This window comes from Ruditapes philippinarum, unplaced genomic scaffold, assembly GCF_026571515.1.
Source record: "Ruditapes philippinarum isolate M1 unplaced genomic scaffold, ASM2657151v2 ctg4608_1_1_1_1, whole genome shotgun sequence".
NCBI lineage: Eukaryota > Metazoa > Mollusca > Bivalvia > Venerida > Veneridae > Ruditapes > Ruditapes philippinarum.
Window position 1 is genome coordinate 17190 of NW_026864541.1, and position 15415 is coordinate 32604.

Consider the following 15415-nt stretch of genomic DNA (forward strand, 5'->3'; position numbering starts at 1 on the left):
AATATATTACCAAATTCAAGTTTATTTTTTGTTTTGTCTTTTATACTGCTTGTATGCGTGAAATTTGATCCCGTTCTCATTCATTGATATGACATGCTGCGAATCACGGAAGGGGAAACCAGTATATGACATTTCATTATAGAAATCGGAAGGAATTCTGGCTTACCTGTAAATCGAAGTGATTACTTGATTAAAATCGGGTCCATGGACAAAAAAAAGTAATTGAAAACGTGAAAACGTGATAAATATAGTAACAAACAAGTGTATGATATTATAAAATTCCTCGAGCTTTTGCATGGAAAAAAATAAAGGGAAATACAAAAAATATGAGATTTGCTTCAGCAAAAATCTTGTGTACTTTTACCGATTGGTCTCTTATTTGCTATTTATGAACTGTCAATCTGTTTCTGTGTTTATTCCCCGTTTTACCGAAGTAAGACCCACTGCGCCCTTTTCATACAAATACATACAGTATAATTTTATTTGAACAATCCATGCCTTCGTAAATATTATCTTTTATTATTGTATCTTTAATGTTAACTGAATCAGCCTCTATTAAATATCTCAAAGACAGTATTATATTGGGAAAGTTGCACTTTGATAGATACTTTATCTATAGATTGATATTTATTGAATGAATGGACACTATTTCAGCAGGAATAAACGTCATAGATTATACAGTGGGTCTAATTTTTGAAGGTGTTGTTCATGTTACGATTAAACAAACAAACAAAAAGTGTATTGTGACCACATAGATTGATGATGTCCAGAGGAAAATACCATGACGTTATGCGATAAATTTAAATGCATAATAGAGAGCGCATAATATTAAACTGTATGGTATGTCAAGTATGTGAATGTCTTGCTCGTTTTTCATAGAGCAGGAAACAGTACAGACAATCACAAAATTGAGATTGAGCTTCTCGTTAACATAGCGAACAACTTTATTTTGATTAAAACTTTTGTCAATTACCGATTTGTGGATTGAAAGTAATTTTATTAAAGAATTATCTTCTGTAAAACCGTCAATCATTCCTACTTGTCCTCATTCCTAGTGTTTTCTTTTTTCTACATTAACCTGCTACTATTTGTACTTTTTGCATAACAAAATACTTTAAAAGAAATAATAAAAAGAAGAAGGAGAAGAAAATAACAATTGTGTGAGTAAGCCTTCAAATGTAAGCTCTCAGATGGAGTCTTTTGTACAGTAACTTTACGAAACATATCGAGAGCTATCCTCAATCTCAATCCGGTGTTGGTGACAAGTTCAAGGTATTGTCCTCCAGTTGGTATTTTGATATCAGTTTACAAAATAAAATTTCAGATATTTCAGCTTTTTTTTAATTGACTTTACAATCATTATAAACAAGCTGAAGCCTACCTTAAAACCACGACAGGGATACTTGAGATATGACTCGTAAAAAAAAACACAGAAAAAAAAACAGAAAAAAAGAAAAAGATGGTATCAACATCTAAACAAAAATATCAAGTTAATATGATTCTTGATTAATTTGCTGCTAAGCTGGAGATCATTTTATGCTATTTTAATCATTTGAAAGATTTTAAAGTTATACGAGTACTAGTCTGTATATTATGTAGTTAGAACGCAATTTTGTTTTTACCTTAATATGTTATCAAACATAAAATCTCAATGCTTCGTTGATTATCTATTTGACAACCATTTTAAATAAATTTTCTTTTTTCTTCGTACTAGAGTTTGTATAAATATTAAACAAATTGTAGTAGCAAGAACATTTGCTTACGTAATTTTGAGTAAAATTAAGCTAAACTTGTGTAGATCTGCAATGGAAGTTTCAGTACAATTTATATTTCTAATGTTCTTCATGAATAGTTGGAATTTCAACAAAGGTACCAATTAATGATATTTACAAGACATCATTTACATAATAAATAAATCAATGTTACTATTTAATGTGGATCTTATTCAATAATAAATAGAACCATTTTAATAAAATATGTGAAATTTAAAAAACGATTTAAAAGAAGTAAAGAAAATGAACATTTTATTTTACTCTTGTTGTTTCATAAAAAAGTATTGAAAGCGATATACTGTGAAATTATCAATTTGATAATTTCACTGTTTTGAATTTAAGAAGCCCTTACGTTGTTTCTGTAAAATACCTGAAAACCAACTTAATGATGTGACGTCGTAAATAACGTCACGTTGTATTATTATTTTGCGCGTTTTTCTCTCAGTGTTATATTAAAATGTCTTTTTAAACGTTTTTGCATATAATAAAAAGAACATTTGTTTTGTTTAGTGTAAGATCGAAATATATTAAACCTCGTGAACACAAAAAATTCATATTTCACGAGTGGTGAAATATACCTTTTGGTGCTCACTCGATAAAATATATTCCGATCTTACACTGAACTAAACAAATATCCTCTATATAATCATTTAATCATTTTAGGTGCATAATTGATTATTTCAAGTATTGAGACAATTAAAGTGACATTATCATCATTGTTTCATTAATAAGTTGGGCTGAATTCACTATATATTTAGAAAATATTACTACTGAAATAATGGTTGACAAACAATTGCTATTGGATGATCATGATAAAATATAAATCTACCTATATAAAAAAGACAACCACACTCTTTTTATAACCTGAACGTTAAAGTTAAATTCCGACGGACATTTACAGAAATTTCATTAGGCCACCTCGGTTATATATCGGTTATGCAGGTAAATTATTAAATTGAAGGGAATTATGTCAATATGAAAACTTTCGTCCTGTTTTCTGATGTAAAGCAGTAATTGCGACTTATTTACAATCTATCATCACAGTATATAAACGATTTGAACCCCAACCGGATCTTGTGAGAAGATTTTAGTGTCAGCCATATTCTGCCACTTCACTTGTCTACGATATTGGTATTTATATTGATACTAATGGACGTTAGGTTAGTTAATCTATATTTATATTATAAGAGAGAAACTTTATTAAACGTCTAAGTTATGCAAAACATAAACGTTAGCACGAAGGCTATAAAATAATCGAAACTCACGAACAGCTTTCAGGTGATCAACACTGAACACGAACAAAAATCCGTCTTATTCCAATGTTGATTTAGTTAAACATTGAATTGTGATATCGAACTACTACAGTAATCAATAACAAACGATAATTTAGTCATATGCATAACATATTGCTGTATCTTGAACATAAATTTAAGAGTTTTACCAAGGAGGTCATTTCCGTAAACTGAACGTTACTTGCTGGTGATTGTGAACCCTACTTGTGAGTTTACGAATTTTATCTGTACCCTGACTTGTGAGTATTTTTACAGATTTATTGGAGAAAAAGTTTACGTTCATTGCGATTTTGTATCAATTATTGCCAGAAAATATAAATGATTGTAATAGAATTTTAGTATATAAGGTGGGATCTAAGGTATTTACCGAAAATTGGTTTAACTGATAATATTGTTAATCATTTGTTTAATAAAATATATATTGCTATGTATATTTTTCTTTCGGATCACCATGGAAGAATACAACTGCATATACTGTTCAGTAAAGACTACGAATTTCAATGCCACCATTGACCACATAATTATTCGCCATCCAGACTGCAACTTGAAAATAAGAATAAATAATGATCAGATAAAAATTTCCTACTTAAAAAATTTCAGCGTCACAGCCAATAATGTAAACGAAAAAAAGAAGTTTATAACACCAATAGCTGAAACACTGACAATTAAAATTTCAAAATTTCCCGAATATTCTCCGTTTAAAAAGATGCCAAAATTGTGGACGCCTATGAAAGATATACAAGAATAAAAGTCGTACATGTCAGAAATAGAAAGTCAATGAATTTCTGAGAATATAAAACAGTGTTTCAAAAAGCAGAATGAAATCAACGGTAGGTGTAAAGCTTTCAACATGTTGAAATAAGTAATCTGCATGATATTTCGAGGTTTATTGATACGTGACGTTTTATAATACTGCACGTTTGTAACGTCGCTTTTCATTGGATAATCGTGACGTTTATATAGTTTTATATACACGGCTGTTGTCGATTCATAAAGAAATCTTCCTTTTTTCTCTAAAAAGTGATGTTTGCTGTATTATAAATTCGTTATAAAGATTGCTGAAAGGTTATATGGCCGTATATAAACGGCTATTTGCAATATAACCCTCGCCTAGCGGCTCGGGTTATATTTACAAATAGCCGTTTATATAGGGCCATATAACATGTCAACAATCTTTATAACTAATAATATAACGGTCACGTCAAAACTAACAACAATTCCGTTGAACTAAATATAAAAAACTTATAGTACATATGTAATATTTTAGCTTTATATCTTTCCAAAGAAAAATGAATGGTAAGTGAAGATGAGGTTTGTTAGTTAATTATTTCTATCAAGAAATAATTGACTTTCTGATTCGTATAAACAGCCACTTCATGCCGGTATTTTCGTAGACAGTGAAAACATGACGAAGCTCCTCCATTCATATGCAGTTTTAGTTACTTACATAGAACTAAAACATGTACCCTTCTCTTGTGACACAATAACTTCATATTCTGCACAATAAAATTTGGAACATACGACAAAAACACAATAAAAATCATCAAAAGTGACTCGCAAGTAATGGTTCAGTGAAAACACAAGTAGGGTACAGATCATTAAAATGGTTTTAGCAAGACGGGTACAGTTATTAGAAATGTCGCCTCTATTATTTACTGTGTTTTATCAATATTCAAAGATATTTTCACAAGTGTATGTCCGGTAACATGAGGTTAAGACAATAAATTAAAGATTCAGATATGAGTTATAGTGATATAAAACAATTTTAGGCATACATTTGCTTGTGTAATCGGCGTGTGTTGACATAAACAAAACATGAGGCGAAGAGCACAGCGTTTTATGCGCATTTATTTTACGAAGAAGGTTATTGATGTATATTTAAGCAAAGATAAATTATTTCTTAATATGATTCAAATGTTAACATACCGTAACATATTAAATTCAAGCCGATTTTTAATAGTTTAATGTGCCATCCCGTCTGATTGTACGTTTAGATGCTGAGATCTTCTCACAAGATCCGGTTGGGGTTCAAATCGTTTATATACTGTGATCATGTGTTCGTTTATTTGCTACATTATTTAGACATTACTTATTTTATGAATAAATATTCATTTATATTCATTTTAGTAGAATATTTGTATCTAGTAATCTTTTGATATAGAAAGTTTCACATTCACAATCCAGTTATTTGAATGCTAAGTTATTTATAAATGTAAAACAGTTACGCAGTTTGGAAATTAATCACGTAATGTCTGCATCTCTTTTATTTATATTATTTAAAGTAAATGTTCAGCTAATATTCCAAGACCAGTAAAATATTAAGCAAAGCTACTTTAACTTTCAATAGCAAATATTCAAGAGCTGTGTGTACGTTTTTCATCACTGCGTTGTCTTCTTAAGCTTCTATTTTAGTCAACACAAATGATATTTTGTAATGGTATATAAATTTATTAACACGAACCAAGTCACACATTTTTAACATAAACTTGACATTTTGATTTGTGAAAAATAAGGCAGCGCCACGGCGGGAGTTGCTCCAGTAGGTAACGGTACTTCCTTTGTTTGATTTATTTTCATGTAATACATGCCACTGAAGAAGAGCCGTTAGCAATGGTGAACTAACATTAGTGTTTTTCAAATTATATACTAGAAAAAAAAAAACATTCCCTTTTTATAATAAATGAATATAATACGGATTGAAAGTAGTTCAACTACGTGGTTTCAGACAGAGAGTGTAATCTTCAATAATGTAAAACGAATATATTTATTTGAAATCCAAAGGAAAAAAAGTCTGTTTCGGTACAATAATGATTGAAAATATGTCTAACAATCATTTCTAATTAAATATACCCACTGATGTACAATAGTGTCAACAGGTTGACATTTTGTACTTTCGATTTCTTCATAATAATAAATATATAAATAATTATTGTTTGCTTTGTATCAATGAATTTACTAATTTTAGTCGGACTTATACTTGATATATTGGAAATAAAATTATCATTAAAATACCATTTGTTTTCTTGTTTATTTTCTTAGCGTATCAATTCTGTGTAAACATACTATTGTTTTCAAGGTCTTTTTCCCGAGACTTACTGAAAGGGACGAAAAGTTGCGATTGATAATTTGCACAAATATATTTCTTTTTTATTAATGTTAATCTGGATGCAAAAATTCTTATATACAAAAGTTTTATTACATCCAACTTTAATTTCTTTCCTTTAGTTTGGCATTTTTGTAGCAAGGACAATACAAACAAAATGGAAAAACTTCAACATAGTGCTCTGAAAATTGTTTTTAATGACTATTCATCAACTTATGAAGATCTGTTTAAACTGACCAATATGTCATCACTCCATATCAGTAGAATTAAACAACTCGCTATTGAAGTCTTTAAATGTCTTAACAGCATTTCACCTAAATATTTTCAAGAACTTGTTAATGTGCGTTCATCAAATTATAGTTTTAGATAACAAAATACATTAGATGTACCTAAAGTACGCAAAACCAAGTATGGTAAAAAGAGTTTTCGCTTTGAAGCATCTAAAATCTGGAATACGGTTTACCTAATGATCCTAGATGTACATCTGATTTCAATGAGTTCAAACGACTAATTGCAACATGGAGTAATGACAAGTTTGCCTGCTCTATGTGCATCTAATCTTTTCCAGTTTCCATGTTCTATTTCACTTAATTCCTGGTTGTTTTTGTTTTTTGTAAATAATGTTAGTTATCTCTTTCCTTTAATAATGTAATATATATATATATGTATATATGTAAAACCCTGTTATCTTTTTTCATTAGACATGATTGATTTTCATTGTAAATGCTCTGATTTCATTACAGTGACAATATGAATTAATTGTATGTATTATTATCTTAAAAAGTGTTTATTTTGTTTCTTCTTATTATTATTATTATTCTTATCGTTTGTTCATGTCGGATACAAGCTTAAAGCTTATGTTTTGTACTGTTAACCATAACCGACAATAAATAAAGTTTGTCTTACTGTCTTACTATTGTATGTGTCAGCTGACCTTAAAATAATACAGTTTTCTGGATTTCCACCAATGATGACACTATTTTTTTATCGGCCCACTAAACTTTGGCAGTTTATAACCGTGACGTACATTTTACATAGCGAGCATAATACCGACTGAGTGCAATGTGTTTTTTCTACATTGATGTTTGAACAGTTGGTTTTTTCTCTGCGTAACTTTCATACACAATACTTTTTCATATCTCCGACCACTATAATTATCAGTCAGATGGAGAATACACGGTTAATGTCGGAATGGAGAGGATTTATCTGGCGAGCTTAAGCGAGCCAAGATTGACTATCGCAGCGAACTAGATAAACCTTCTTCATCCCGACAACAACCATATATTCAAACTATCCTGCTTTTGTCTGGTTTAATCATGTATTTTTTATATTATTTAAATGGTTACATTCTTACTTTCTCCCAACATATAGGTCTAACAGCATTTTTATTTTTTTTTATTTGCTGCTAAGCATGTAGCACGTAATGACTGGAGATAAATAAGTTTATCTATGTATCTGTCGATTTTGAACTAATACCTAAAAACCTTTAAAATACCTGAAATATATAAAAAAAATGTACCATAGTTAGTAAGAAATATTGTGTTTTCATAAAATTATAAAGAGTACATTTTTTGCACTTCGTTGGTTTCCTCATGGGGCGGCCCATATATATTTATGTACATGTAATATATGAAAATGCTCAATCAAACTGAGCCTGCAACTTTTTTTAATTTGGGCATTCTTTGGGCATTCTGTTTTTTGTTGTTTTTTCTCTCTATTTTAGCTTATGTTCCATCGGGTTACCTCGGATGCTACATAGATAAGATTGCCCGCATTTTATCTCACAGAATGCCTAATTCAGCACACAACTCGGGCGACCAGTGCAAGAAACAATGCAAGGCCGCCGGGTACAGATATGCTGGAACAGAGGTATTTTTCAGTTTCAGATTATTTCTAGTTATATACAATCAAACAATAGAGTGATAAATTGCAAATACATTTGTAGCTGAATTTAATAGATTGAATTATAAAATGATTATACAGTATTAAGCTCTTCCTTTTTTGTATTCATTGCATGTAATAACTATTTAGCGATTGATATTACTTTATTACTTCATCTGTAGTTGTTGATGACATGAAGAATAAAATTAAGATTGGAATAGTGATGTTACTATGAATCTTTGAATTTGAATTTGACAGCTATGATATAGTTATATAGTTAATATTCGAACAAAAATGATATTCATCCTCAATAACATAAATATTTATCTTAATGAAAGCAATATCGTAATTCTCTATCCATTCCAATTTGTCTACAGTACCGTTTTTTCTTTTTCTACCATAAGAATATGACATGAACAGCAAAAATTGGAAATAAATCTTTTATACTTATATGCTAAATCTAAACTTAAATATCGTTCAACATTAAGTAAAGCCTTATATTCCTTGTCATGGTGAAGAATCAACAACATTATGCCAGTTTTATGAATGACAATCAAATAAGCGTTGCTTAAACAAATTAATGAAATTTGTGTGATCCTCGACATCATGAGAGATCCATATGTATCCAAAATAAAATTGAAAAAGCGTATCTTTAATGTTGCCAGCACATGCTTTTCGTCCAGGTTCATAAAGTCGTTTAAACGTTAAATAACAATATTCTTGGTACTTGTGATATCCCAATTTTAGCCAGTATTTAGCACAATTTGTCACATAGAGGTAATCAAGAGCAAAATAGTGTGCTGTGAATTAAAACATTGTTTTCAGAATTAACTTGTACAGATTCGATCTTATCAACATAATTATAGCCCCGAATTTCTCAGGCATACCATAAAATAGGTTTTATTAATATTCAAATATTTTTAACATATCAATTGGATCAATGTGACGAAATTGTCTTTGATTTACAGAAATATAAATATTTGTTCATGTGCCATTGAGATCATTTTTAATGATCATTATTTGTTGCATTATATCAAACATTCATGGAAGTGATAATTTGTTTTCTTTATTAACACTTGAAACAGTCTTTATTTTTGGTATGTGATAAATAGAATATTATTATCGTTGACTCGCATAATATATTTCATTCATTCACGATTGAAGCTACATGTACACCCATTCAATATCCTCTATACATCTGTGTTACGATAATTTTGTCGACACTTCAGTTTACGTACGAATGTTTCTGTGGAAACTTCATAAAAGAATACCCGAAAGGTTCAAAGTGTACAGCGAAATGTCCTGGAAATAAGAACGAGGTATGTGGAGGGACGTGGCACATTTCATTATACGATACTAAGGTAGACGACTCAGGAGGTAAGCATGCTATCATTTAATTATTATATTAACTTTGATAAATAACAGGAACTTACAATGGAATCATAGTCAGTTATTAAATGAGCCCATTTTAATTGCATGCATCTGGTCAAAAATCTTTGTCATTATAAAGAAGAATGTAATTATCAATAAATAAAAAAAAGTATGCGAAAATTTCTAGAATGAAATTTGGTAACAGCAGTGAAAGAAAAATCATATTGAATAATATTCACATAAGAACCATGTAACGTTCACAAAACGTAAATAAATTCCTTGTTTTATAACTTTATTGTCTGTTCTTTTATATCACAATCAGTTTATGTACCATCGGGCTACCTCGGATGCTACATAGATAAGACTGTCCGCATTTTGTCTCACCGAATGCCTAAATTCGCAAACAACAATGGCGATCTCTGCAAACAACGATGCAAGGCTGCCGGATACAGATATGCTGGAACAGAGGTAGATACGTATGAAGTAATTTATATGAAATTGTAGACATATGAAATTACCCACATTGTATCGTGAGTAAAACAATTATTCACTTTTCCAATGTTATAATTTTACTAGAAAGAAACCAAAACAAGAGAATATGTTTTAGGCATTGTATTTGACAACTTTAAACAAATAAATGCATGTAGTTTGGATCGTGTTAAAATCTCTTCAGGTATACAACAGTTCCATTGGTTCCTGTAGATAGTATCTTCTATAGCTGACTACAGAAAGCCATATGCATATTCGTCCAACGATAATCCTGAAAAATACTGAACTATATTAATAATGATAAATGAAAACATAACTATTAATAACGATACTTTGTTCTCGACAAAAAAAACGGCTAAATAACATCCTTTCTTAGAAACTGGGAGGGCAGGAAGAGGGAATAACTATTACTCTAAAGAACATGTTAAAAGCTGTCAAATACTGCCTCGTGTGGGAAACAATAGTAAAACACCGAATATATACCTACACACGAGTACAAAACACGTGATGGATGGATGGATGGATGGATGGATGGATAGATGGATAGATAGATAGATAGATAGATAGATAGATAGATAGATAGATAGATAGATAGATAGATAATCACATGACAATGACATTGAAATTAGTGCATAACATAGTGGGAGAAAGTAAACACACACACACACGCATGCACGCACACACGCAAGCACACCAACACACACACGCACGCCGCGGTAAAAAAAAATATTCATCACACGGAGAAGGAGGATTGGTATGTGAATACAGTTGAAATTCAGTTTATGAATACAAAAATTATACACAACCTAGATTTAGTTAAGTTCAATATGCGAGTAACATTTATTAGTAGATAATGATAGTATAAATGATATGAAAAACTAAACAATTTGACTCGCTCTAACATAAAAAAATTACCGAGACTCTTTACTATTTTAAAATTCCTAGATTGCATCAATTCTACAAATTTGTAAACACTTGGATGTCTGTAGTAATAAGATTTTATAAAAGTCTTTCTTAATTCATCGTAAAACGGGCAAATGATTACAAAAAGATATTCATCCTCTATATCGTTTCTGTCACAAAGTATGCATTTTGTTTGATTGCGGTCTATTCTATTTGGCGTAAATCGGCCTGTTTCAATTCTCAGTTTATGTGATAATAAACGCAGTCTGGATGTAGCAATTCTAAACTTTTTAGGTAAAATGTCTATATAAAATTCAAATTCAAAAATATTTTTAATATATCCATACGATACTTCACTGGTAGATAACTTACGTTCCCATTTTTGATTAAAAACATGAATTACTCTTCCTTTAAACAAAATATGAAATTTTTTCAAGTGAACTAAACCTGGATTGTAACAACAAAATATGTTGTAGACTTATCAAAGCATAAACTTAACTATGAACTGGAATGAAATAACAATGGGAAACGTGAATAACTTTATTCATATTAGGCAGAATGTGGGAATTTTGAATATTTTAGAGATATTCATCGTATGAATAAATATTATCTCATAAGAAACAATGCAAACTTTCTGCAAATATGTCAAGAGATGCAAGTGGTTACACTAAAAATATCTTAGATATAAATCTATTGTCACATCCAGAGGGGTATCATGGGGGTCAATTACTAATATTTAAAGTGACCACGCAATAATTTTACTCTTGAGACCCTTAGGAAAACTATTTAAATGCCAAAACTCCTCTATAATATTAATTGTATCATAGTTTGGGGACCTTTCTGTTGAAAATGTGTCAAAGTTTAATCGTATATATACATGCACAATGCGTTAACTGGAGTGCAGGTATTAGTTACCCGCACTCCAGAGCATGTCCATTGATTGGCTCATTTTTGCTGGGGTTTACTTATTGTGACGAAGCGATACAAATATCATGTTCAGATGCTCGTTCATTGGTTACTTTTTTCTGGGGATTCATATTGTGACAACAGGGAACGTGTTTTTATGTTTATTATGATACAAAAGAGAAAGAACATCACACACTCGGCAATCTGATTTATACTCGGGAGCCACGCCCCTCGTACAAATCAGATAGCCTCGTGTTGCGATGCTCTTTCTATTACTTATCATGTCGAAATTTTGTTACATCTTCTGGAGAAAATCCAGAATTTGCGCTCGTTGTTAATCAAATATTAAGGAATAGTATTTCTAAAACTTCCACTTATTCTTCAGTATACTGTGGAATGTTTCTGTGGGAACAATATAAAAGATTATCCAAAAGGATCAGGGTGTACAGCTAAATGTCCTGGAAATAAGAAGGAGGTATGTGGAGGGACGTGGCACATTTCCTTATATGATACGCAGGAAAACGGAGGTGAGTATACTATAATTTAGATGTACGAACAAAGGTATATTCTCAATGTCACCAGCTTCAATGTATTAGATTATTGTTTGATACTACTGATATAATTATTTCGAGCTTAAAATGCAGTGCTGAATAATATTTGTTCATTATGTAGTGTCTCTTACAAATGTTTTACAGCAAAGTTTCATTGACTGATGTGTTAACAAACAACTTTGTATACATATGTTTGTAATCAAGTTTAAATAGAACACAGTAATATGTGTCAGTGTCCAAGACGTACATGCATTTGTGTGTGCGTGCTTGTGTACGTGCGTGTGTGAATACATGCGTACGCGCGCGCGTGTGTGTGTGTCTGTGTGTGACACGAACTCAAGTAAAATCGTAACGTTTTTAAGGAAATAAACCAAAGTCATGTCTTTGCATGAATAACGCATTTTCACTTTTCTTCACAGATTTGAAATACTGCGATATATACGATGTCTGTCCTGCAAAATGGAAATGCAGAAATAAGAAAATAGGCTTTTTATGTCTGGCGCCATAATCAGAAGTCAGAAGGAGCAAGTAAAAATACTGACAACTAAAAACAAAAACAAAAACCCGCAAACTTCGGATGTTCTAATGTTAAAGATGTAACACAATACGTATGACTTTGATTAGTAACAAAACAATCTTAATAATAAAAACAATTTTTTAATATTTCTCTTTATTTTCTTATTTCATTGTCTGCAATGATGTCTGCATCATTACTAAATCAGTCTTTGCGTAACAGACGCGCTGAGTATAAAAATAAACGATTCTTTCAGATAACATGTGTTCCTAATTATACAATGATTTTATTCCTAATAATTATTTTGTTGTAGTCGTTCAATATCAATTCGAATTCTGTTGAAGTGTTTTTCAAATTTTTCTTAAAACAATATCTATATGACAGAACAGCAGCAGAAACAGGAATTTGGACTAAAGACGTACACAATTTTCTTTTTATACTTGTCAACCGCAATGCATGGTCGACTTAATTTTTGAAGGCCAAAACTTCTTGCGAACCGGCGTAAAATAGTAAGTTAGCTATATCACAGGTTACAACAGTAAAATCACCACAGAAAACAGTTATTCGCCTCACTTTTTATGTGATTCATCGAAATCGTATGAGTTGATTCTTCTAAAATCTATCCCTGCGATATGGACTTTCTGGGTAAGAGAAAGACTTGCATCTTTGTCAAGTTTGACTTTATCAATATTTTTGTCAAAAAATATGGAGCGTTTTCTATTAGACTTACATACATCTTTAATTGACTCGTGCCATTTTTTGCATCTACCAAGAAACATTTGCATAACATATTTCATTGCTGCCAAAAGTATTACATTTATCATCATAAATAATGTTTTGCTCGAGCTATACTGTAAGCTCGTATTTCAGAACTTTAAATTGCACGTTTATTGTCCAACAATATTGACCTGGCACTTCATTAACTTTCGTAAAGGTCATTTGAATAAACACTGACCAGTATCTATCGGATTTATCGATATATTTGCTAACTTCACTCATCATTGAGGTGTGGTATAGATGTCGGACTACCGATCTGAAGTTCTCTGGTTCAATTCCATACCAACACCACGTTGCGAATTTGTTTTAATTTACTTGCAAGAATTAATTTGAAATCGTTTTACTACACCTGGTTTTAGAATACCTTTTAATTAAGTGGTGTTTCCATGCACAATTATATTTTTATTTCATTACAGTATCTTTCAACGGTTCTCTTTGTGACATTATGCAATCGAATATGCTTAAGCGCATACATGCTTTAAAGGCAGTTATTAAAAATACTACACTGATAGTACACACAATCTACAAGTGAAACCACTTTACCAATTGCGCTAACGCTAATTTTAACAATTGGATGATTTATATTCATACCGTTTTACACATAAATCGTAAAGATTACGGAATATACCGAGTACAGGGTGTCAGGTCAATGTTGTTGGACAATACTAGCCATATGTTACATGAAGTTACTCGTGCAAGGTATTCTAAAATGTAAATAAAATTCTTAATCGGTTTACCACACACTTGATTGTGGTAAAATTTGAAAGCAGATTTTTGAAGCATAACATATAATTTTCACAAACACAAGAATCACATGCTAAATTGGAAAATATATCCCATGTTGCATTACATATTGGCCCAGCCTCAAAATAGTACATGTAGTCTAGGAAATCCAAGCATAAAATAGGGCGTATTGTGTACCTCTTGTGAAAAGAATGAAACTTGTTAAAGTTGTTGGTTAATTAAAAACTTTTCATTGGGATCCGGGTTGAGCGAATCCAATAAACCGCCAAAATCCAAGATGGTCGCTATATTAAAGTTTTCAGACAATTATAGTTTTTCAGCTGTAGTCATTACCAGAACAGTAAGAAATACCAGTATAATATATTACACATATATTTATATTCAAGCATCGATCCGGGTTGTGCGAATCCAATACAGCCGCCTATATGAGGGTCGCCATATTAAAATTTTCAAAAATTTTAACTTTTCAGCTGTCATAACCAGAACAATATGAAATAGCAAACATTTAATATATTACACATATATTTATATTCAAGCATCGATCCGGGTTGTGCGAATCCAATACGGCCGCCTTTATGAGGGTCGCCATATTAAAATTTTCAGAAAATTTTAACTTTTCAGCTGTCATTACCAGAACAATATGAAATAGCACATATTTAATATATTATACATATATTTATATTCAAGCCTCGGATCCAGGATGTACGAATCCACGATGGCCGCCGTAATCCAGGCCGCCGTAATCCAAGATAGCCACCATATTAAAATGTTCAGAATAATATAGTTTTTAGCCCCTGGATTCAGGTTGTGTGTAAATCCGACATGGCCGCCAAAAATTAAAATTTCAGAATATTATAGTTTTTTCAGCTGTAGTCATTACAAGATCACTGTGAACTTGCACTTATTCGTTATTTTAGAAGTTTGTAAAAAATATACCAGCATAAAGATAATCTTTTAAAAATATCAACAAGGTTGCCAAAAAGTAAAAATGGCCGCCAAACCTTATATAATTATGAAACTGTTTTAAAAACGTCCGCTTTGTTTTTCATATTGAAATATATTAAAATTAAAACTGTCTCAGATCTTTTAAAACATGTTTATATGGTTTTAGA

The 15415-nt window shown here is 31.0% G+C and overlaps 1 protein-coding gene across 1 annotated transcript; it reads left to right on the forward strand.

The window, feature by feature from the left end:
* Nucleotides 1–1710: 1710 nt before the first annotated feature.
* On the forward strand, nucleotides 1711–13042 carry LOC132726017 (uncharacterized). The gene is made up of 6 exons (XM_060711261.1): nucleotides 1711–1869; nucleotides 7891–8036; nucleotides 9278–9425; nucleotides 9742–9887; nucleotides 12103–12244; nucleotides 12688–13042. Exons 1-6 carry the CDS (start codon nucleotides 1806–1808, stop codon nucleotides 12774–12776), a joined length of 735 nt encoding a protein of 244 aa, XP_060567244.1. The 5' UTR covers nucleotides 1711–1805; the 3' UTR covers nucleotides 12777–13042.
* The last annotated feature ends 2373 nt before the right edge of the window (nucleotides 13043–15415 follow it).

Coding starts and splice junctions, on each gene's coding strand:
- LOC132726017 (XM_060711261.1), top strand. CDS start 1,806: ATGGAAGTTTCAGTACAATTTATATTTCTAATGTTCTTCATGAATAGT. Junction 9,426..9,741: donor TAAGGTAGACGACTCAGGAG/GTAAGCATGCTA, acceptor TATCACAATCAG/TTTATGTACCATCGGGCTAC. Junction 12,245..12,687: donor TGATACGCAGGAAAACGGAG/GTGAGTATACTA, acceptor TTTTCTTCACAG/ATTTGAAATACTGCGATATA.